A 23351-nucleotide genomic window follows, 5' to 3' on the forward strand; every position below is an offset into this window, starting at 1 on the left:
AGACAGAATTGCTTTTAAAGCACTCTGTCTAACGCATAGATGTATCCATGGGAAGGCTCCCCATTATCTATGCGAAAAAATAAAAGCTCATAATCCCAATCGCGTTTTGCGATCCACCAATCAAAATCTTCTTCAGATAACGAAAGCCAACTACAAATCCAAAGGAGAAAGGAGATTAGCGGTCCAGGGTCCCAGACTATGGAACGCTTTACCAACCAGCATTCGGTTGGAGGAGAATCACTTAGCATTCAGGAGAAAGATCAAAACGCATCTCTTTTGATACCAAAGGAGACAGGAACAACAAGCGCCCAGAGGCGATTAAGTTTGCATGTGCCGCGCTATATAAGTTTTTATTCATTCATTCATTCAAAGAAGACAGAAGAAGAGGGAAGAAGAAGCAGGGGGAGAAGGAGAAGACTGGAGGATGAAGATGTGAATGTACCCCATACCCATTCACATATGGGGGCCGGGATCTGGGGACCCCTTGTTGAAGGGCACTTCCAGATTTCCGATAAGCCCCCTGCCCGCAGACCCCGACAACCACCGGGCAAGGGTTGTCGGGAAGAGGCCCTTGTCCCCATCAACATGGGGGCAAGGTGCTTTGGGGTGGGGAGCGCAGAGCGCCCCCTGTCCCAAAGCGCCCATCCCCCCCATGTTGAGGGCATGCGGCCTGGGATGGTTTAGGAGGGGGGGGCCCTCGCTCGTCCCCTCCCTTTCCTGACCTGCTGGGTGACATGCTTGGATAAGGGTCTGGTATAGATTTTGTGGGACCCCACACCATTTTTTTTTTATTTGGTGTGGGGGGTCCCCTCCGAATCCATACTAGGCCCAAGGACCTGGTATGGACCTGGAAGGGGGGGACCCCATGCTGTTTTCTTTCCACATTGGGCGGGAAGCCAGCTGATGGCCCCCTCCTTAGCAACCAGCTCTATACAGTGTAAAAAAAAAAGTAAAACGCAAATCGCTGCAAAATCGCAGTACTTGCGTTTTGGATGCGGGTCCATTGAATTCTATTACATGCAAAACACTGCATTTTGCAGGAAAAAAGTCCCCGACCCTTTCCAAAAATGCAGAGGAACAAAAATGCATTGATGTGAACATGTAAAATGCAAAGTGCATAAAAAAATGCATTAGTGTGAATTGAATAGAGCCTTAGGGGGGGATTTGAACTGTTCTGGCCATCATAAATAAGCAATTTAATATATATATATATATATATATATATATATATATATAGTATATATATATATATATATATATATATATATATATATATATATATATATATATATATATATATATATATATATATATATATACAAAAGACTGGGAAAACTTATTTAGCTAGATTCACGTACGGCGGCGTATCTTTTTGCCGGCGTAGCGCATCCCATTTGCACTACGCCAACGTAACTTAGTGAGGCAAGAACTGTATTCACAAAGCACTTGCCTCCTAAGTTACGTCGGCGTTGTGCCAAGTAACCCCGCCTAATTCAAAATAGGCAGGTAGGGGGCGTGTTGTATGTTAATGAATCGTGACCCCATGTAAATGAGGGCCGTTTGTACGGCGCATTCTCAGAATCACGTCGCAAATACTCCTTGCTTTCGATGTGAACGTAACCTACGCCCAGCCCTATTCACGTACGCTTACGCAAACAACGTAAAATTAGACGGCACTTCCAACGTCCATACCTTGCATGGGCTGCGCCATCTTTTTGGTGGTTTATCTTTACGCCTGAAATACGCCTTACGTAAACAGCGTATCGGGCGCAAGTACGTTCGTGAATAGGCGTATCTTGCTCATTTACATATTCTAGGCGTAAATCAACGTACACGCCCCTAGCGGCCAGCGTAAATATGCAGCTAAGATACAACGGCGTAGGAGACTTACGCCGGTCGTATCTTAGCAACATTTAAGCGTATCTCAGTTTGAGAATACGCTTAAAGATATTACGGTGCAGATTCGGACTTACGACGGAGTATCTACTGATACGCCGTCATAAGTAATAATGAATCCGGCTACCTGACTCTAGTATAAGCCTAGGGTGAGAAATGCAGCAGCTACTGTATGCGGAGAAGAGGGTCAACAATGCCCATTTGCACGCCTCACTGTGCCCATTTGCACGCCTCACTGTGCCCATTACAACCTCACTGTGCCCATTACAACCTTTCTGTGCCCATTACAACCTCTCTGTGCCCATTACAACCTCGCTGTGCCCATTGCAGCGTACCTTGACAGGCTGTGATGCGGGCATCCATTTTTTTTAAACTCGCGGCTTCCCCCTGGTCCTGTCCCGCTCTGTGATAGGCGTTTGACACTGTGTTTAGTGTTCCGCCTATCACAGACATTCTTTCATCCTTGGACTCAGTTTCCCAGCAGACACTGGGGCAGATTCATCAAGAGATACGACGGCTGATCTCCTGATCCGCCGTCGTATCTGTGAGACCCGACGGTCGGATCTGTGAGATCCGACGGTCGGAGCTATGCGACTGATTCATAAGAATCAGTTCCGCATAGATCTCCCTTAGATCCGACTGGTGTAAGTGACTTACACCAGTCGAATCTTAGGCTGTAATCTCCCGCCGGCCGCTAGGTGTCGTCGCTTTTTTTTACACGTCGCATATGCAAATGAGGAGAACCGCCGATTCAAGTCCGTACGCCCGCCCGTCGCTCTTTTTCAACGTCGTTTGCGTTCGGCTTTTTCCGGCGGATAGCTACCCCTGCTATATGAGGGGTAGCTAATGTTAAGTATGGCCGACGTTCCTGCGCCGAGTTTTAAATTTGTTACGTCATTTGCGTAAGTCCGTCGGGAATACGGATGGCCGTAAGTTACCTAGCCGCCGAAAACAATGACGTCCTAGCGACGTCATTTGGAGCATGCGCACTGGGCTTTTTCGCAGGCGGCGCATGCGCAGTTAAATCGGCGCGGGAACGCGCCTGATTTAAATTGTACACTCCCCCTAGCCGCGGAATTTGCATTCCGCCGGGGGGAGTTAGGATACGACGGTGCAATTTGCGAGGTAAGTGCTTTATGAATCATGCACTAGCCTCGCTAAATTGCATGAATCTGGCCCAGTGTGTTCAGTGTTCCGCCAATCACGGATGTTCTTTCATCTTCAGACAAGAGAAGGTCCATGATAGGCGGAACACTGGGAAACTGAGTCCGAGAATGAAAGAAAGTCTGTGATAGGCGAAACACTGAACACAGTGTCAAACGCCTATCACGGAACGGGACGGGACCAGGAGGAAGCCGCAAGTTTTAAAAAATGGACGCCCAAGGTACACTGACTTGAGTATAAGCCGAAAGGGGTATTTTGAACCGGGGGGGGGGGGGTTGCTGCCGCCGCAAATTGAGGGCAGGGGGCTTTGGGTTCAAAAAAAGGGGGGGGATCTCTGGGCCCTTAAAAAAATATACACATATATAAAAAAAAGGGGGGGGGTTGCTATCCGGGGACCTCCAGGCCCCGGGGTCCTCTAGGCCCTTTAATAAAAACAAAATATATATATATATATATATATATATATATATATATATATATATATATATATATAAAAAAGAAAAAGAATTACAAAATAAAAAGACAAAAAAAAGGGGGGTGCCATTCGGGCCCCTAGCGACCTCCGGGCCTCTTACAGGTGTACTGCCTGTACCCCCCTGATGGCGGCCCTGTATGGTATATATATATATATATATATATATACACACACACCATAGTTTGTAGACACCCTGACTTTCACATTCCATGTAAATCAACAATTTTACACAAATAAATTAATTTACATTCATATTAGAAAAATTTCATACAAACCAATAACTATACACTTATTGTTTTTTTTTTTTTTTTTTTTTACCAGAATACATTTTAGCCTAAATGTATGACATTTGATATTTTATTATATATATTTTATAACAAAAAGTAACAACATTTTTTTTTTTTAATGTATATCACAAATGTGGGCCCCGTTGATATTCATATCTTTGATAATTTTGTAGAAGAAGTCCCCTGAGAATATTCAGTCTGAATGTTTAGGAATACCATTACTGTGTGATTCATTTTATGTTGAAATATTTTTCAGGGTCCCATCCATTTTGATAATGTTTATTAATCTTGATTTAATTTCTCTAGGAAGTACTACAACTGCTTCTAGTACAGCATCTTTGAGTACAGGTGCTACAACTGCCTCTACTACAACACTTACGAGTACGAGCTCTACAACAACCATTTCTACTACAGAACCTAAGGCTACAAGCACTACAACAACCACCTCTACTACAGAACCTAAGGATACAAGCACTACAACAACCACCTCTACAGTACCTAAGGATACAAGCACTACAACAACCACCTCTACTACAGAACCTAAGGATACAAGCACTACAACAACCACCTCTACAGTACCTAAGGATACAAGCACTACAACAACCACCTCTACTACAGAACCTAAGGATACAAGCACTACAACAACCACCTCTACAGTACCTAAGGATACAAGCACTACAACAACCACCTTTACTACAGTACCTAAGGATACAAGCACTACAACGACTGCCTCTACTACAGAAACTAAGGATAGAAGCACTACAACAACTGCCTCTACTACAGAAACTAAGGATAGAAGCACTACAACGACTGCCTCTACTACAGAACCTAAGGATACAAGCACCATATCAACTGCCTCTACTACAGAACCTACGAATACAAGCACTACAACCACAACCTCTACTACAGTACCTATTACTACAAGTGCTAAAACAACTGTCATTACTACAGCATCTACAAGTACAAGTACTATATCCACTGCCTCTACTACAGCATCTACGGGTACAAGCATTACAATGGCTGCCTCTACTACAACACCTATGAGTACAAGTGCTACAAACACTCCCTTAAGTACAGCACCTTTGAGTACAAACGCAACCACCTCTACTACAACCCATTCGAGTACAAGTGCTACAACAACCACCTCTAGTACAGTACCTACAAGTAAAAGCGCTACAATTGCCTCTACTACAGCAAGTACAAGCACTAGATCAACTGCCTCTACTACAGCACCTACAGGTACAAGCACTACAATGACTGCCTCTACTACAGAACCTACGAATACAAGCACTACAACCACAACCTCTACTACAGTACCTACGACTACAAGTGCTAAAACAACTGTCATTACTACAGCATCTACAAGTACAAGTACTATATCCACTGCCTCTACTACAGCACCTACGGGTACAAGCACTACAATGGCTGCCTCTACTACAACACCTATGAGTACAAACGCTACAAACACTCCCTTAAGTACAGCACCTTTGAGTACAAACGCAACCACCTCTACTACAACCCATTCGAGTACAAGTGCTACAACAACCGCCTCTAGTACAGTACCTACAAGTAAAAGCGCTACAATTGCCTCTACTACAGCAAGAACAAGCACTAGATCAACTGCCTCTACTACAGCACCTACAGGTACAAGCGCTGCAACTTCCTCTACTACAGAACCTATTAGTACAAGCACTCCAACAACCTCCTCTTCTACAGCATCCATGAGTGCAAGTGCTAAAACAACTGCCTCTATAACAGCACCTACAAGTACAAACACTATAACACCTTCCTCTACTACAGAACCTTTGAGTACCAGCACTACAACAACCACCTCTACTACAGCATCCATGAGTACAAGTACTATATCAACTGCCTCTACTACAGCATCTACGGATACAAGCACTACAACAACCTCCACTACTACAGCACCTACAGGTACAAACACTCTATCAACTGCCTCAACTACAGCACCTACAGGTACAAGCACTACAAACACTGCCTCTAGTACATCACCTTTGAGTACAAGCACTACCACAACCGCCTCTACTACAACACATTCAAGTACAAGCGCAACAGCAACTACCTCTAGTACAGCACCTACAAGTAAAAGCACTAAAACTGCCTCTCCTACATCAAGTACAAGCACAATATCAACTGCCTCTACTACAGCACCTACAGGTATAAATACTACAATGACTGCCTCTACTAAAACAACTGCCTCTACTACAGCACCTATGTGTACAAGCACTACAACAACCACCTCTCCTACAGAATCCATGAGTACAAGTGTGAAAACATCTGCCTCTACTACAGCACCTACTGGTACAAGCACTACAATAACCAGCTCTAGGACAGCATCCATGAGTACAAGTGCTAAAACAACTGCCTCTACTACAGCACCGACAAGTACAAGCACTAAAACGCCTGCCTCTACTACAGCACCTATGAGTACAAACACTACAACAACCACCTCCTCTGCAGCATCCATGAGTACAAGTGTTAAAACAACTGCCTCTACTACAGCATCTACAAGTACCAGCACTATATCAACTGCCTCTACTACAGCACGTACAGGTACAAGCACAACCATAACCACCTCTACTACAGCATCTATGAGTACAAGTGCTAAAACAACTGCCTCCATTACAGCATCTACAAGTAACAGAATTATATCAACTGCCTCTACTACAGCACCTACAGGTACAAGCACTACGATGACTGTCTCTACTACAGAACCTACAAGTACAAGCACTACAACAACCACCTCTTCTGAAGCATCCATGAGTACAAGTGCTAAAACAACTGCCTCTACTACTGTACCTACAAGTACCAGCGCTATATCATTTGCCTCTACTACAGCACCTACTGGTAGAAGCACAACAACTGCCTCTAATACAGCACCTATGGGTACAAGCATGGGTACAAGCACTACAATAACCACCTCTACTACAGCATCAATGACTGCCTCTACTACAGAACCTACAAGTACAAGAACTACAACAACCACCTCTTCTGCAGCATCCATGAGTACAAGTGCTAAAACAACTGCCTCCACTACAGCATCTACAAGTACCAGCGCTATATCAACTGCCTCTACTACAGCACCTACAGGTACAGGCACTACAACGACTGCCTCTACTATAGCACCTACAAGTACAAACACTATATCAACTGCCCCTACTACAGCACCTACAAATACAAGCACTATATTAACTGCCCCTACAACAGCACCTACAAATGCAAGCACTATATCAACTGCCTCTACTACAGAACATACAGGTACAAGCACAACAACGACTGCGTCTACTACAGCACCTACAAATGCAAGCACTATATCAACTGCCTCTACTACAGAACCTACAAATACAAGCACTATATCAACTGCCTCTACTACAGCACCTACAGGTACAAGCACTATATCAACTGCCTCTACTACAGCAACTACAAATACAAGCACTATATCAACTGCCTCCACTACAGCACCTACAGGAAAAAGCACTACAACAACTGCCTCTACTACAGTACCTACAAGTACAAGCACTATATCAACTACCCCTACTACAGCACCTACAAATACAAGCACTATATCAACTGACCCTATTACACCACCTACAAATACAAGCACTATATCAACTGCCTCTACTACAGAACATACAGGTACAAGCACTACCATGACTGCCTCTACTACAGCACCTACAAATACAAGCACTATATCAACTGCCTCTACTACAGCACCTACAAGTACAAGCACTATATCAACGGCCCCTACTACAGCACCTACAAATACAAACACTATATCAACTGCCTCTACTACAGCACCTACGGGTACAAGCACTACAATTACTGCCTCTACTACAGCACCTACAAATACCAGTGCTACAATAACCACCTCTACTACAGCATCCATGAATACAAGTGCTAAAACAACTGCCTCCATTACAACATCTACAAGTACCAGCCCAATATCAACTGCCTCTAATACAGCACCTACAAGTACAAACACTACAGTGACTGTCTCTACTACAGAACCTATGAGTACAAGCACTACTGCATCCATGAGTACAAGTGCTAACACAACTGCCTCTAGTACAGCACCTTTCAGTACAAGCGCTATATCAACTGCCTTTATTACAGCACTTACGGGTACAAGCACTACAACAACTTCCTCTGGTACAGCATCTACAAGTACCAGCGCTATATCAACTGCCTCTACAACAGCACCTATGAGTATAAGCGCTACAACAACAACCTCTATTACAGCATCCATGAGTACAAGCACTATATCAACTGCCTTTACTACTGCCCCTACAAGTACAAGCAATACAATGACTGCCTCTACTACAGCACCTAAGAGTACAAGCACTGCAAACACTGCCTCTAGTACAGCACCTATGAGTATAAGCGCAACAACAACCACCTCTAGCACAGCATCTTTGAGTACAAGCAGTACATCAACTGCCCCTACTACAGCACCGACAGGTACAAACGCTACAACTGCCTCTAGTACATCACCTACAGCTACAAACACTAAAACTGCCTCTACTACAGCAACTACAGCTACAAACGCTACAACTGCCTCTAGTACAGCACCTACAGCTACAAATGCTACAACTGCCTCTAGTACAGCACCTACAGCTACAAACACTACAACTGCCTCTAGTACAGCACCTACAGCTACAAACGCTACAACTGCCTCTAGTACAGCACCTACAGCTACAAAGGCTACAACTGCCTCTAGTACAGCACCTACAAGTACAAGTGCTACAGCAACTGCCTCTAGTACAGCACCTACAGCTACAAATGCTACAACTGCCTCTAGTACAGCACCTACAGCTACAAATGCTACAACTGCCTCTAGTACAGCACCTACAGCTACAAACGCTACAACTGCCTCTAGTACAGCACCTACAGCTACAAACACTACAACTGCCTCTAGTACAGCACCTACAGCTACAAATGCTACAACTGCCTCTAGTACAGCACCTACAGCTACAAATGCTACAACTGCCTCTACTACAGCACCTACAGGTACAAATGCTACAACTGTCTCTACTATAGCACCTACATCTACAAACGCTACAACTGGCTCTAGTACAGCACCTACAAGTACAAGTGCTACAGCAACTGGCTCTAGTACAGCACCTACAGGTACAAAGGCTACAACCGCCTCTAGTACAGCACCTACAGCTACAAACGCTACAACTGCTTCTACTACAGCACCTACAGGTACAAACGCTACAACCGCCTCTAGTACAGCACCTACAGCTACAAACGCTACAACTGCCTCTACTACAGCACCTACAGGTACAAATGCTACAACTGCCTCTAGTACAGCACCTACAGCTACAAATGCTACAACTGCCTCTAGTACAGCACCTACAGGTACAAACGCTACAACTGCCTCTACTACAGCACCTACAAGTGCTACAACAACTGCCTCTACTACAGCACCTACAAGTACAAGTGCTACAACAACTGCCTCTACTACAGCACCTACAGTTACAAACACTACATCAAGCACCATAGAGGTCAGTAGCACAACAGTAAAGATATCTGAGAAACCTCTTCCAGGTGAGTTATGTCTAAGTATTGAAGTATTCATTGAAAATAATCTAACTTGGGCCCCATGTGTTATCAGTCAGTAAGAATATCTTGATTTACAATGACAGAGATTTACTAAAACTGGTGCACACAGAATCTGGTGCAGCCGTGCATAGTAACCAATCAGCTTCTAACTTCAGCTTGTTCAATTAAGCTTTGACAATAAAACCTGGAAGCTGATTGGTTACTAAGCACCGCTGCACCAGATTCTGTGTGCACCAGTCATAGTAAATCTCTCCCACAGTGTACTATAGAGCTACTAGACTGTTGACTGTTCTGTAGAAGCTTTATGTGTATCTGTAGCCAATATTTCAAATCGCACAATCAAAGCAACTTGTGCTCAGGCTGGAGGGAAAACAGGACTGGCTTGTTGACGGTCAGTCTATTTCCCTAAAAACCTGAAATCACAGGCCCAGGCGGTAAACACGTGATGCAACAGGCATCAATATGAATTATCAACTTTAGGCTTAAAGTTAGAGTTCCTCCTTAGTGAGTATAACTATAACCACTAAGTCACTGCTAAATGAAGAAGAAACAGGAGAGTCCTTGCAATGGAAATATCCGGTATCTTCAGCTAGCTTTGCGTTAGTGCCCTGTTTGGAAGGATGAGCAAAGTGTATTTCAAGGTATCCTGGCAGTCAGGGGTGATGGACAGTATGCTGGCAGTATCCTGGTAAGCAAGATGGATACTTTGACTTCTCAGCAGGGTGAAAGTGTAACACAGGTTCTACAGGTGTAGGCAAAGATAAAGCAACATTGTCTGCATGCAATGTCGTTAAAGTGGGCAAATGCCTGCTCACCAATCCTGCAACCAAGGCCCAAAGGAGATGTCCTGGCAGGAAGGTTCTTCGGGTGGCCCAAATGGTTACCTCACAACCTGGAATGCCTCACGCCTTCAGGGATGCCTGGAGATTCACTTGGGTCCTCCCTCTGATGGGGTGTCCGTCACCAGCCTTGGAGCTGTGACAAAAACAGTTACACCAACTCAGGATGAGGGCACCTCTTCCCCTGTGTCTGGTTTCTCTCCTTGCCTTGAGGTGTCTCCTTGCTCCCAGGCAGCCTGTTGGTGTCCCATTCCTCCTCTCCCCTGTGTGCAGGCTGGCGTGTGTAGTCTTTCCCCCATATAGTCACAATAGGACCACCTGTGTTGGGGACTACATGTCCCAAGATGCCTTGCAGCCGAAGTTTTGGCTAATTGGCTCTCATCCTCCTGCCAATGAGGAAGCAGGGGAGGGAGCAGGGTGGGCAGCAACACTGTCTAATGCGAGGAAAGGGAGGGGGGAGAGATTTCCCCTGCAGCTGCTGACAGGCTCACTCTCACTCCCGGCGAGCCTGTCAATGTGCTTACTCCATTATGAATGGTAGTTTTAAGAATGAGCGCTCCCGTCTCATAGCTCACTTCTGGGCATGCACGGGTTTAAAATGTAGTTTTAGCCCACACACGATCATTTTTTACAACCCGAAAAACGCCTTTTTTAAAAACGATGTTAAAAAATGCAGCATGTTCGAAGCCGAAAAACGATGTGAAGCCCACACACGATGATTTGAAATTACGTTTTTAAAAACTTTGTTTTTTTTCATGCCGAAAAACGACCGTGTGTACGCGGCATTAAAAGCGCTCCGCTAGCGGCCAAAAAGCGCTGCCAAAATTACGATAAACTGCCCGTTAACCGACGGCTGGTCGCTGGGAGTTCGAAAGCACTCTTAGGAGCGGTGTATTCACCGATCCTAAAGCACTGAAAAGAAGCTGCTGGTAGGACTTTTTTTGACGCCCTGCCTGCACGGCGCCCCAGTGTGAAAGCACTAAGGCTCTCATGCCGCGTACACATAACCGTTTTTCAAGACGAGAAAAATTCAATTTTTTAAATTGGATGTTAAAAACGATCGTGTGTGGGCTCCAGAGCATTTTTCTCGACGAGAAAAATGGCCATTAAAAATTTAGAACTTGCTCTATTTTTTCTCGTCGTTTTTCTCATTGTGAAAAAAAAACGCCCGTGTGTAGGCTGTAACGACGGAAAAAAAAACCTGCATGCTCAGAAGCAAGTTATGAGAAGGAAAATTTGCATAATCAGCCCAAAGGGTGGCGCCATTCGAATGGAACTTCCCCTTTATAGTGCCATCGTACGTGTTGTACGTCACCGAGCTTTGCTCCAGCCTTTTTTATCACGATCGTGTGTAGGCAAGGCAGGCTTGAGAGGAATCACGTCGAGAAAAACTTTGTTTTTTTCCATGGCATGAAAAACAGTCGGGTGTACACGGCATCACACTGGGATTGCAGTTGAGGCTTTTTTCAGGCGCTATTTTTAGTCTCCAGTGTTAAAGAGGTCAAAAAGCTTATTTTGGGATGTCAAGGTTTTGTTTATCTCTTCCTGTATAACCAAAAATGACCAACGGCCCTTTAGCAAATAAAAGAGTGAACCATGTCAACCAATGCCAATACTAACTATGTTTAGCCAGTTCCATGCCACACAGCACCCTCCAGATCTGACCTCACTTTTCTCGGCTGCAGTTAAAGCAATAAAGCTTGGTCTAGGGCCTCCCCAGCCAATGATTGGATTGAGAGCTTTCTCCTCCTATCAGAATGCACAATGTGTACTGTACAATATAAGAAAGCCTGATTGGCTTACAGTGTTACTTTTTCTCATGACAGGCAACCCTTAAACCACAATAAAGACAAATACATATGTTTGGTTGCTTTTAACTAAGTCTGTATTTTTTCTTCTATTCCTCTAGTATGCCAAAATGGAGGTACCTATGTTGAAGGCAAATGTGTTTGTTTAGAAAATTTTCAAGGAGATCTTTGTGAATTTGTAAAAAACATTATAGCTGTTGGTAAGTGTGAAAAAAATGTATATAAAAAAAAGTTTTTTATGTAACATATATCCTGCATTGAAGTTATAGTGGAAGTAAACCCTCCTATCGTTTTCAGCCAAGGAAGCTGCCATCCTGGCCTCTGTTTAATCTACAACTGCCATGATGCTGCACATGTGATCAGTTATGAAACCAGCCATTGGATGGTTTGACAGTTTGGTTGAGAGCACAAGCAAATGTGACAGCTAGCATTTCCGGGAATGTTAACTGTTTTTTGAAACTATCAAATCGATGGGTTTACTTCCGCTTTAAGTTATAGTCATGTAAACAGTTAGTTCGAGAAGTCGAGAAGACCCTCATCAACTTGGCAAAGTGCCATCTGTGTTTATTAGCTAACACTTCTAGACAAATTCCAACTTTCTACCATTTTCACTGTGTTTACGGAAAATTGGTGCTATCTCATTCCACCCCCCCCCCTTTTTCCTCAACCTTGTCCCTTCAATGTAATAAGCAGCTTCACTGGCCAATAGAGAGGCACCCAGATTAATTCTCACGGCAATACTTTTCGTATCTCCAGTGCTGTCCCCTGCAAAATGTTATTAGATGGTGTTGCTCTCTGCAGCTTTATCCTTATAGCCTAGGCCAGTGATGGCAAACCTTGAAACCCAGATGTTTTGGAACTACATTTCCCATGATGCTACACTGCAGAGTGCATGAGCATCATGGAAAATGTAGTTCCAAAACATCTGTGGTGGCAAGGTTTGCCATCACTGGCCTAGGGTGTCAAAGACCCTCCCATTGAATATTCATCATCAAGCTACTCTGGATTCGCAGAGGAGTCATGCCTCATTCCACCCTTCTTTGCCACACCATTGGGCTCTCAATGTGATGAGAGGCTTTGCTAGGCAATAGTGAGTAGACATGAGTAGACATGTGCATTTGTTTTTGTCCCAATACATTTTCGTCAGAATTTCAGGGATTTTCGCTTTCAATTTAACAAACGATAACGAACGCACAGAATCCGTAATCCAAAAGATCCGACATAAAAAAATGCTTTATTTTCATTTTGTAGCAACGATAGTTTGATATAGATAGAAGATTTGACATGACGGTGACAATATCTGTGTCTATCGAACCTGTGATCGAATGTGCCTAACATAACTCTATTAGTCCAAGATTATTCGACATAGAGAGAAAAGATTTGACATTATAGAGACATGAAGATTCGGCATAGAGAGAAAAGATTCGACATTATAGAGACATAAAGATTCGACATAGAGAGAAAAGATTCGACATAGAGAGAAAAGATTTGATATTATAGAGACATGAAGATTCCACAAAGCAGCTAAAAACATACGATAGCCACGAGCGGACAAATGCTCCGCCCATAGGCTATAGAAGAATTCTAATGTTGGTTGACTAGTAATAATAATTCACAGTGATAAGTCCATCAACAATGATATGTGAGTATAATGATCACAAGTAGTGCAAGTGTCCCAAAAGACAAAATGAAATAAAAAATTGTCCATAAAGGGTGACAGTGGGATAGCATCAAATTATACACCAGGAATGAAGCATGGTTCCTTGCAATGTACACGTGGATAAAATTCCCCTCAGGAACAAAAACACCATCCGATCAGAGAAGAATTAAATATCCTTACCGGATTTGGTGGACCCAAAAAAACATACGGCGGTGGGTTTGATAAGCATGGACAGCCCAATGACTGGTCTGGATGGTTGTGTTGTCACGCTCCTCGCTTTCCACCAGGGTGTAGATCTCCACGGAAAATTATTGAATTATCAAACCTGCTTCGATCCCCTTGCCGTGATGGAATATATCACTTTTCCATTTACACTATATTTGATGATCACCAAATGCAGGAAAAAACAAAAAACAAAAGAGGATGCCTCCTCATAGTGTAAAAAAATACAATCTTTTTTTATTTAAATAGAAAAAGACCGGCCCGAGATTGTTCTTTGGGCTAGGTACATAGATGACATCCTCCTCCTTTGGAGAGGTGACCAACCATCTCTCGACAATTTTATGGCCATTTTAAATGACAATCAGGTGGGAATTTGCTTATCCTATGAGGCCAGTTATTCCAACATACATTTCCTTGATCTGGAGATTATGGTACAGGATGGTCAATTAATGACCAAAACTTTCTTTGAGGCCACCGACCGGAATGGGTACATTACGGTCGATAGCCATTAACATTCTTCATGGTTGGAATCAGTGCCCCCATAGCCAGTTACTCAGGATCAGGCGTAACTGCTCTAACCTCTCAGATTTCTATAATCGGGCAGAGGTATTGAAGACCAGATTTATTGATAAAGGCTATCAGGGCCATGCTATCGATCTTGAAATTGGTAAGATTGCCATAATAGATAGGAAACCGCTAACATTAGAGCAATGTAAGCCCATACAAGAGCCTAAATATAAAAAATATTTTATAACCACCTTCTCTACCCAACACAAACAAATCAGGCATATTATACGGAAACACTGGAAGATCTTAAAAAGCTACCAAGTGTTAGGTCCCACACTCCCTTTAAATGCAGGAGTAATCTATAGGGGTGCTATGTCCTTGAAAGGACAAATTGCGCTGAATGTAACAGATCCTCCCACACATACAAGTTTCTTTACACTTTCCAAAGGATACCATCCATGCTGTAGGTGTCCATAATATATGTGGAAGAAGAAAGACTATGGTTTTTCAATCTACCAGTACCTCCCTCTAATACCCCATAAAACATTTTTTTACTTGTGCCACCAAGCACATTGTATATCTTATCACCTGCCCTTGTGGAAAGCAGTATGTTGGCCGTACTATACAGACTTTTTCCACAAGGGTAGGTGAGCATATTACGAGCATCAAGAAAGGACATACTAATCATACGGTACCTAGACATTACCTTGAGCAACATAACAAGAATCCTTTGGGTACGAGTTTTCAAATTATTGATAGATTTGTTCCCCATTGGAGGGGTGAATCTAGCTTGAGAGGTGTATCCAGGCTTGAAACGTTTTGGATATACCAGCTCAAAGGTTATGTGCCGTATGGCCTTAAAGCGGAGCTCCGCTGAAAAACAATATTAAAAGCCATCAGCTACAAATACTGCAGCTGCTGACTTTTAATATTAGGACACTTACCTGTCCTGGAGTCCAGTGCCGTCCGCAGCAGAGGACGAGCGATCGCTCGTCACTCTGCTGCCCCCGCCATCCTCGGTGAGGGAACTAGGAAGTGAAGCACTCCGGCTTCACTGCCCGGTTCCCTACGGTGCATGCGCGAGTCGCGCTACGCCTGCCGATTGGGATATAAATGCTTTCATTAACCAGTCATGAGGCCATATTGGTATATTCTGGGAATAATTTGAAACAAAGTTGTTTTATATTAACCTTTGTTCTAATTTCTGTAACTTACCATTTGGGTTATGTCCAAAGTTTATGGGGTTAACGATTAATAGTTGCTTCATTTATATTTTACATTTATAAATTTGTATCCCTATATTTTCTTTTTTTCTCTCCGTTTCGGGGAGGAGGTGGGTTTTTACTGACTCCCGTCTGAAAGCCAGAATCTTATGATCACACTGAGAGAGATTGACGATTGTCATCTCGCTCCCTCTAGATAGGAGAGGCTTCATGGGCATATAGACTGGTGAGTTTATCCTCCCTGGAGTGCGCATGCGTAATACATTCAGGTGTACGTGGTCTCTGTTGCAGGGCAACGATCAGTGTTGTTGCCGCAATCACGTTGCCTGGCTACGACCTGTGACGCGATTGCGCATTTCCGCTCTCTCGCTGGCCCGTATGATTGGCTGCTTCTGTCTCCTTGGTGGGTCACGTGGTTCCGGCGTGACGTGGGTATTTCCGGTGTTTGTTTGGTTTCTCTCTGGCGACACTTGTGGAGGTGCACCTGGAGGGAAGTGGCCATTGGAGATCGGGTTTGTTCCGGTCTTCTGCATCTAGGAGAGAGTTTTGGGATGTTCAGTGGGAGTTCCTGTGTATTACAACTTCCGGTTTTTGGAACGCATGGAGTGACGTCATCACGGGGCTGCGGATTCCTATATGGAACGCACGCCCAATCCATGCGGCACTGAGGAGCGGGGTCTTACGTAAGCACCTCATTATTTTAATTATTTGCATTGGTATTTAAAGCGGAGCTCCACCCTAAAGTGGAACTCACGCTGATTGGAACCCTCCCCCCCTCCGGTGTCACATTTGACACCTTTCAGGGGGAGGGGGGTGCAGATATTTGCACCCACTTCCGGCCCAGCATTCATGGGCAAAAGACGGGCATTGCATCACATCATGTCACCCCCTGTTGTGTGCTGTGAACACTCGGCTCCCAGCACACAGTGGGAGCCAATCGGCGGGCGCAGCGCGACTCACGCATGCGCCGTAGGGAACCAGGCAGTGAAGCCGGAGCGCTTCACTTCCTGGTTCCCTCACAGTGGATGGCGGGGGGCAGCAGAGTGACGAGCGATCGCTCGTCCTCTGCTGCGGATGGCACTGGACTCCAGGACAGGTAAGTGTCCTAATATTAAAAGTCAACAGCTGCAGTATTTGTAGCTGCTGGCTTTTAATATTTTTTTGGGCCGCACATCCGCTTTAAGCACAGCGGAGTGGAGGGTGAGTGTATGCCCCAGTTGAAGTCTTAGTAGACGAAACTGGTCGGGCACATACACTGGCCCCAGCCACTCCAATACTGTGCAAACTTTTTTTCTTACCTTTTACTTGATGTGAACATTTTATATGGATTTTTATTTTTGTGTATGGAATTTTTCTATTTGAATAAAACATTTTTAGTCTTTTTTTACACTATGAGGAGGCATCCTCTTTTGTTTTTTCTTTTTTCCTGCGTTTGGAGTTCATTAAATATAGTGTAAATGGAAAAGTGATATATTCCATCACGACAAGGGGATCGAAGCAAGTTGGATAATTCAATCATTTACTGTGGAGATCTACACCCCTTCAAATGGAAGGTGGAGGAGCGCAAGGTCTCTAACACCCACCAGCTCTGTGATATCATCATGGAGGAGTGGAAGAGGACTCCGGTGGCGACCTGTGAAGCTCTGGTGAACTCCATGCCCAAGAGGGTTAAGGCAGTGCTGGAAAATAATGGTGGCCACACAAAATATTGATACTGTGTTCCCAATTTGGACATTTTCACTTAGGGGTGTACTCACTTTTGTTGCCAGCGGTTTAGACATTAATGGCTGTGTGTTGAGTTCTTTTGAGGGGACAGAAAATTTACACTGTTATATAAGCTGTACCCTCACTACTTTTCAATGTAGGAAAGTGTAATTTCTTCAGTGTTGTCACATGAAAAGATAGAATAAAATATTTACAAAAATGTGAGGGGTGTACTCACTTTTGTGAGATACTGTATTTCTGTGACTTCAATTAGGCTTTAAAGAATTAAAATTTCTTTAGTAATGTAATGGTGGCCATACACATAACGATCTGATTAAATGAGATAGGCCTCGTACACACGACCGAGGAACTCGTCGTAAATTAAACATTGTTTTCCTCGACGAGTTTCTTGTTAGGCTTGTCGAGAATCTTGACAAGCTTTCTTTGCGTACACACTGTCAAGACAAAATCTCGTCGTTCTCAAACGCGGTGACGTACAAGACGTACGACGGCACTATAAAGGGGAGGTTTGATTCCACTGGCACCATCCTTGGGGCTGCTTTTGCTAATGTTACTGCGTGTTAGGTAAAAGTTTGGTGAGAGACGATTCGCGCTTTTCAGTCTGTTACAGCGTGACAAATGTGCTATCTCCATTACAAACCCTACTTTTACCGAAGGCACGCTCCCATACTTTATTCTGAGCATGCGCGGGTTTCTAAGCATACACACGAACGTGTTTCTCGTCGTAAACCAGTCCGACGAGAAACACGACGAGGAAATTGAAACTCCCGAGTCGAGTTTCACGACAGTTTTCTCGACGAAAAACATACACACGACCGTTTTCCTCGGCAAAAAAGCTCTGCCACCAAGTTTCTTGATGGAGTCTGACGAGAAAAACGGTCGTGTGTACGAGGCCTCAGACAATGTGATCAACCATATGAGTTATGGAAAGGATACTTAGGGGACTCTTGATTAAAAAAATTAGCTGTGCGAATGTCTAATGCCGCGTACACACGACCGTTTTTCGGGATGTAAAAATGTTTTTTTTTTTATAATGTCATTAAAAACGATCGTGTGTGGGCTCCAGAGCATTTTTTACGACGTAAAAAATGGGCATTAAAAATTTAGAACATGCTCTAAATTTTCACGTAGTTTTTAATGTCGTAAAAAATGGTTGTGTGTGGGCTTTAACGACGTGAAAAAAACACGCATGTACAGAAGCAAGTTATGAGACGGGAGCACTCGTTCTGGTAAAACTAACGTTCATAATGGAGTAAGCACATTCATCACGCTGTAACAGACTGAAAAGCGCAAATCGTCTTTTACTAACACGGAATCAGCTAAAGCAGCCCAAAGGGTGGCGTCATCCGCATGGAACTTCCCCTTTATAGTGCCGTCGAATGTTTTGTACGCCGACGTCACGCAGAGAGACAAGCACCGAATTCACAAAGCACTTGCCTCCCAAACTGCGCTGGGTTCCCTCGGCATAAGCCGTCGTAGGTGGAAGTGGGCGTGAGCCATGCTAATGAGGCGTGACCCCATGCAAACGATGGGCCAAGTGCCATACAAGTACTTAAAATGAACGGCGCATACGCTGTCCCGTGGACGTAATTCAGTGCGCATGCTCAGAATCACGTCGGAACCACTCACTAAAATACGACGGATCACTGCCTACTAAGTGAACGTAACCTACGCCTAGCCATATTCACGTACTACGTAAACAACGTAAAATACGACGGCTGTGTTCCCTGGTCCATACCTTAGCATGAGTTGTGCCTCATATATGGGGAATAACTTTACGCCGGGCGCAAGTACGTTCGTGAATCGGCATATCTCCCTCATTTGCATGTGTGCATAGAAAATCAATGGGAGCGGCAAATGCGCCCAGCGTAAATATGCGCCCACGATACGACAGCGTAGGCAAGTTACGTCGGTCGGATGAAGCCTATTTTCAGGCGTATCTCAGTTTATGGGCACGGCGCATGGATACGACGGCGCATATTTACACTTACGCTGCGTATCTCGAGATACGTCGGCGTAAGTGCTTTGTGAATCCGGGCCAGTATGTTTATTTCCTGTGATCATCAGCTCCAAGTAGATAGATCCATATGATCGGTAAGTGTGTGGCACCTTGAACAATCTTTTAGATTTTTGGATCATATTTTTGTTTTGGACAATAAATCAATCAACAGTGCAATTGTACAGTGGAACCTCAGATTGTGAGTAACACAGTTAATGAGTGTTTCGCAAAATATGAGCACTGTATTTTAAAATATCCTAACTCGGTTTGCGAGTGTTGTCTCACAACACGAGCAGCATTCAGGCCAAAGCGCTGTGCAGTACCACGTTTTGGCCTGAGGTGGGGGGGGGGGCGCCGGGTACCGAACGGCACAACGCCGTTCGGTAATGCACGGAAAGGCCTGAGGACAGCTCGGCTTACCTCGGCAAACTTTGGAAAGGGAGTCTTTCCATCTGTTTTCGAGGCTTTCCGGAGCCCCCGCCTCTGGTCGCATGCGGTATTGCATGCCATTGAAGTCAATGCGGAACAAATTATTTTAGTTTTCATTGACTTCAATGGGGAAACTCGCTTTGATAAGGGAGTACTTTGGATTACGAGCATTCTCATGGAACGGATTATGCTCGTAATCCGAGGTTCCACTGTATATCAGATTGTTCTGTAAATAGCCTTTATAAAACAGTTGTATAGCTTAAGGAAGGCTGGTAGAAGCAAGAGCAAGGAAAGCAGGTCCTTACTGATTGGTAGAAGTCATTGTGAGTGCTGGAAAATTGTCTGTTCTTTTTAACCAATAGTTTTTCTTTATCGTTAAACAAAATCATAATTAATATCATTGTAGAGAAAACCACCACTGCTGTTTTGAATGTAGACCTAACCTTCACCAAGATGAATTTTACTGAAAATCTGGCAAATAACGAAACCGTGGAATATAAAGCATTTGAAAAGGACTTCAAAAAAAATGTAAGTGCATTACAGCCTGTACTTAAAGAGGACCTATCATTATTACAATTCCAATTGCACCTGAATAGGTGGAGTGCACATAAGCATGATCAAACATCATTGAACTTTTAACCACTTCAGCCCTGGAAGATTTGGCTGCTCAATGACTGGGCCATTTTTTGCGATACGGCACGGCGTCGCTTTAACTGACAATTGCGCCGTCGTGCGACACTGTACCAAAACAAAATTGACGTCTGTTTTTAGGTGGTATTTGATCATCTCTGAGGTTTTTATTTTTTTGCGCCATAAACAAAAAAAAAGCGACAATTTAGAAAAAAAAACTAAATATTTTGTACTTTTTCTTATAATAAATATCCCCATAAAAAAAAAATAAAAAAAAGTATATATTTTTTTTCCACGGTTTAGCCCGATATGTATTCTTCTACATATTTTTGGTAATACAAATTGCATTAAGCGTATATTGGTTGGTTTGCGCAAAAGTTATAGCATCTACAAAATAGGGGATAGATTTATGGCATTTTTATTATTATTATTTTTTTAGTAATGGCGGTGATCTGCGATTTTTATCAGGGCTGCGACATTATGGCGGACAGATCGGACACTTTTGACACATTTTTGGGACCATTGAGAATTTTACAGCGATCAGTGCTATAAAAATGCACCGATTACTGTATAAATGAAACTGGCACTTAAGGGGTTAACACTAGGGGCGATCAATGGGTTAAATATGTTCCCTCAGTATGAGTTCTAACTGTAGGGGGATGGGACTGACTATAGGAGATGACAGATCTGGGGCTAGATTCAGGTATGAGATACGACGGTGTATCTCCAGATACGCCGTCGTATCTCTGAGTTGCGGCGTCGTATCTATGCGCCAGATTCTTAGAATCAGTTACGCATAGATTTGACTAAGATCCGACCGGCATAAGTCTCTTACATCGTCGTATCTTAGTTGCAATTTTATGCTGGCCGCTAGGTGGCGCTTCCGTCGATTTACGCAAGGAATATGCTAATTAGTTATATACGCGATTCACAAACGTACATACGCCCGGTGCATTTTTTTACGTCGTTTATGTTAGGATTTTTCCGGCGTAAGGTTGCTCCTGCTATATGAGGCGTACGCAATGTTAAGTATGAACGTCGTTCCTGCGTAGAATTTTGAAATTTTTACGTTGTTTGCGTAAGTCGTTCGCGAATAGGGGTGTACGTAAGTTACGTTCACGTCTAAAGAATTGACGATTTGCGGTGGAATTTCGAGCATGCACACTGGGATTCTAAAAAACGTCAATTACTTGGGGTCACACTAAATTTAAATAAAACACGCCCACATCATCCAAATTTGAATTAGGCGGGCTTACGCCGGAGCACATACGTTACGCCGCCGTAACTTAGGGCGCAAGTTCTTTCTGAATACGGAACTTGCGCCCTAATTTACGGCGGCATAACGTATCGGAGATACGTTACGCCCGCACAACATTACGCAGGGCTATCTGAATCTAGCCCCTGGTTCCCAGCTAGTAGGAACTCACAATCTGCCTCTCCTCACAGAACAGGGATTTACACACACACGTCCCCGGTCTGCCTCTCGCAATCACGGCGGGCATCGCGGCCATGAGCTTCGGCACACCAGCAGCGCGCGTGACTGCTATCCCACTTAAAGGAGCCAACGTACAGATCGTGCGGACCTTCTGCTAGGGGTTAAAGTATATCCCCCCCCCCCCAAAAAAAAAACGAATTATTTACATTTTATTGTAGCTTACCAGTCCTTTGTCATGGTGGCCTTTTTTCCCTTTTTTAAGCTATGTTTATTTTCTACCTGATGATCCCGTAAGACACTCCCTGTCCTAGAGTGACAACGCTCACTCACCATACTGTATCAGGACAACAGAAACAGGACAGGATTACAGACGCGTGCCTCTCTTTGCTTTTCCATAACATAGAGAGATGGGGTTCTGTAGTCCTCAAATAGAGCTGGGAGCAATAGTAAGCAAAAGCAAATTACTCACTAAATTACCAGAAAGATTAACTGGTCATTTTTTGCACTTATCAAATAGCTATAACAAAACAGTTCCTTTTTCCGTACTGCAACCTACACTGATTCGGTAGTATAGTGGATTATACAAATAACTGCCTCCTTACCATAGGGGATGTCCTTTGGATAGTTCATGGGGGCATTCAAGCATGCTCGCTCCCGATCCCTGATCTGTGTATCCATAAGACAAACAGAGCGGGGCTCAGCCCCTCCTCTTGCTCCTCGTCACTGGCTCTGGTTGACATCAGCGGTAGTGTATCTGAGCCAATGAGGAGCAAGAGAGCTGTGAGAGCCTCGGCTCTCATGCACATTGCTGGATCAAGATCAGGCTCTGGTGTGTATTTAGAAGGCGCTACGGGGGAAGCTGCATGCATACGTTTTTTTTTTGGTTTTTTTAATATAATATATATTGATTTTTTTTTTACATATAACACAAGGCAAATAGACCATTTAAAAGAAGAAAAAAAAGAGGAAACTCAGAGCATACATAATATGCTGTACTAGATTGATACAACAATGAAGAATGGTTTCAAGAAATGATTAGATGAGCACCTGAACAACCACAACATACAGGGATATACAATGTAATACTGACACATAATCACACACATAGGTTGGACTTGATGGACTTGTGTCTTTTTTCAACCTCACCTACTATGTAACTATGTATGTAAGAAGAGCACCCATGTGACTTTAAATGAGGTGAGCACAAAAAGGTCAATAAGAGTATACTAAGGAAACATAGGGCCGGATTCAGAAAGATGAGCGCATCTTTCTTCTGGCGTAACGTATCTCCGATATGTTATGCCGCTGTAACTTTGGGCGCAAGTTCTGTATTCAGAAACAACTTGCGCCCTTAGTTACGGTGGCGTAACGTAAGTGTGGTGGCGTAAGCCCGCCTAATTCAAATGGGGATGTTGGCGGCGTGTTTTATCTAAATTTTACTTGACCCCGTGTTTTTGAAATTTTTT

At 43.8% G+C, this 23351-nt stretch overlaps 1 protein-coding gene across 1 annotated transcript in view; it reads left to right on the plus strand.

Moving 5' to 3' along the window:
* The first annotated feature begins 4135 nt into the window (after positions 1–4135).
* LOC120930569 (mucin-2-like) overlaps positions 4136–23351 on the plus strand; it is a 32399-nt gene continuing 13183 nt past the window's right edge. Inside the window, exons 1-3 of the mRNA XM_040341744.1 lie at positions 4136–9393; positions 12157–12255; positions 20227–20348. Coding sequence (XP_040197678.1) covers positions 4839–9393; positions 12157–12255; positions 20227–20348 — 4776 coding nt within the window. The 5' untranslated portion in view covers positions 4136–4838. The remainder of the gene's footprint in view (positions 9394–12156; positions 12256–20226; positions 20349–23351) is intronic.

The sequence above is a fragment of the Rana temporaria genome, chromosome 3 (assembly GCF_905171775.1).
Source record: "Rana temporaria chromosome 3, aRanTem1.1, whole genome shotgun sequence".
NCBI classification, from domain to species: domain Eukaryota; kingdom Metazoa; phylum Chordata; class Amphibia; order Anura; family Ranidae; genus Rana; species Rana temporaria.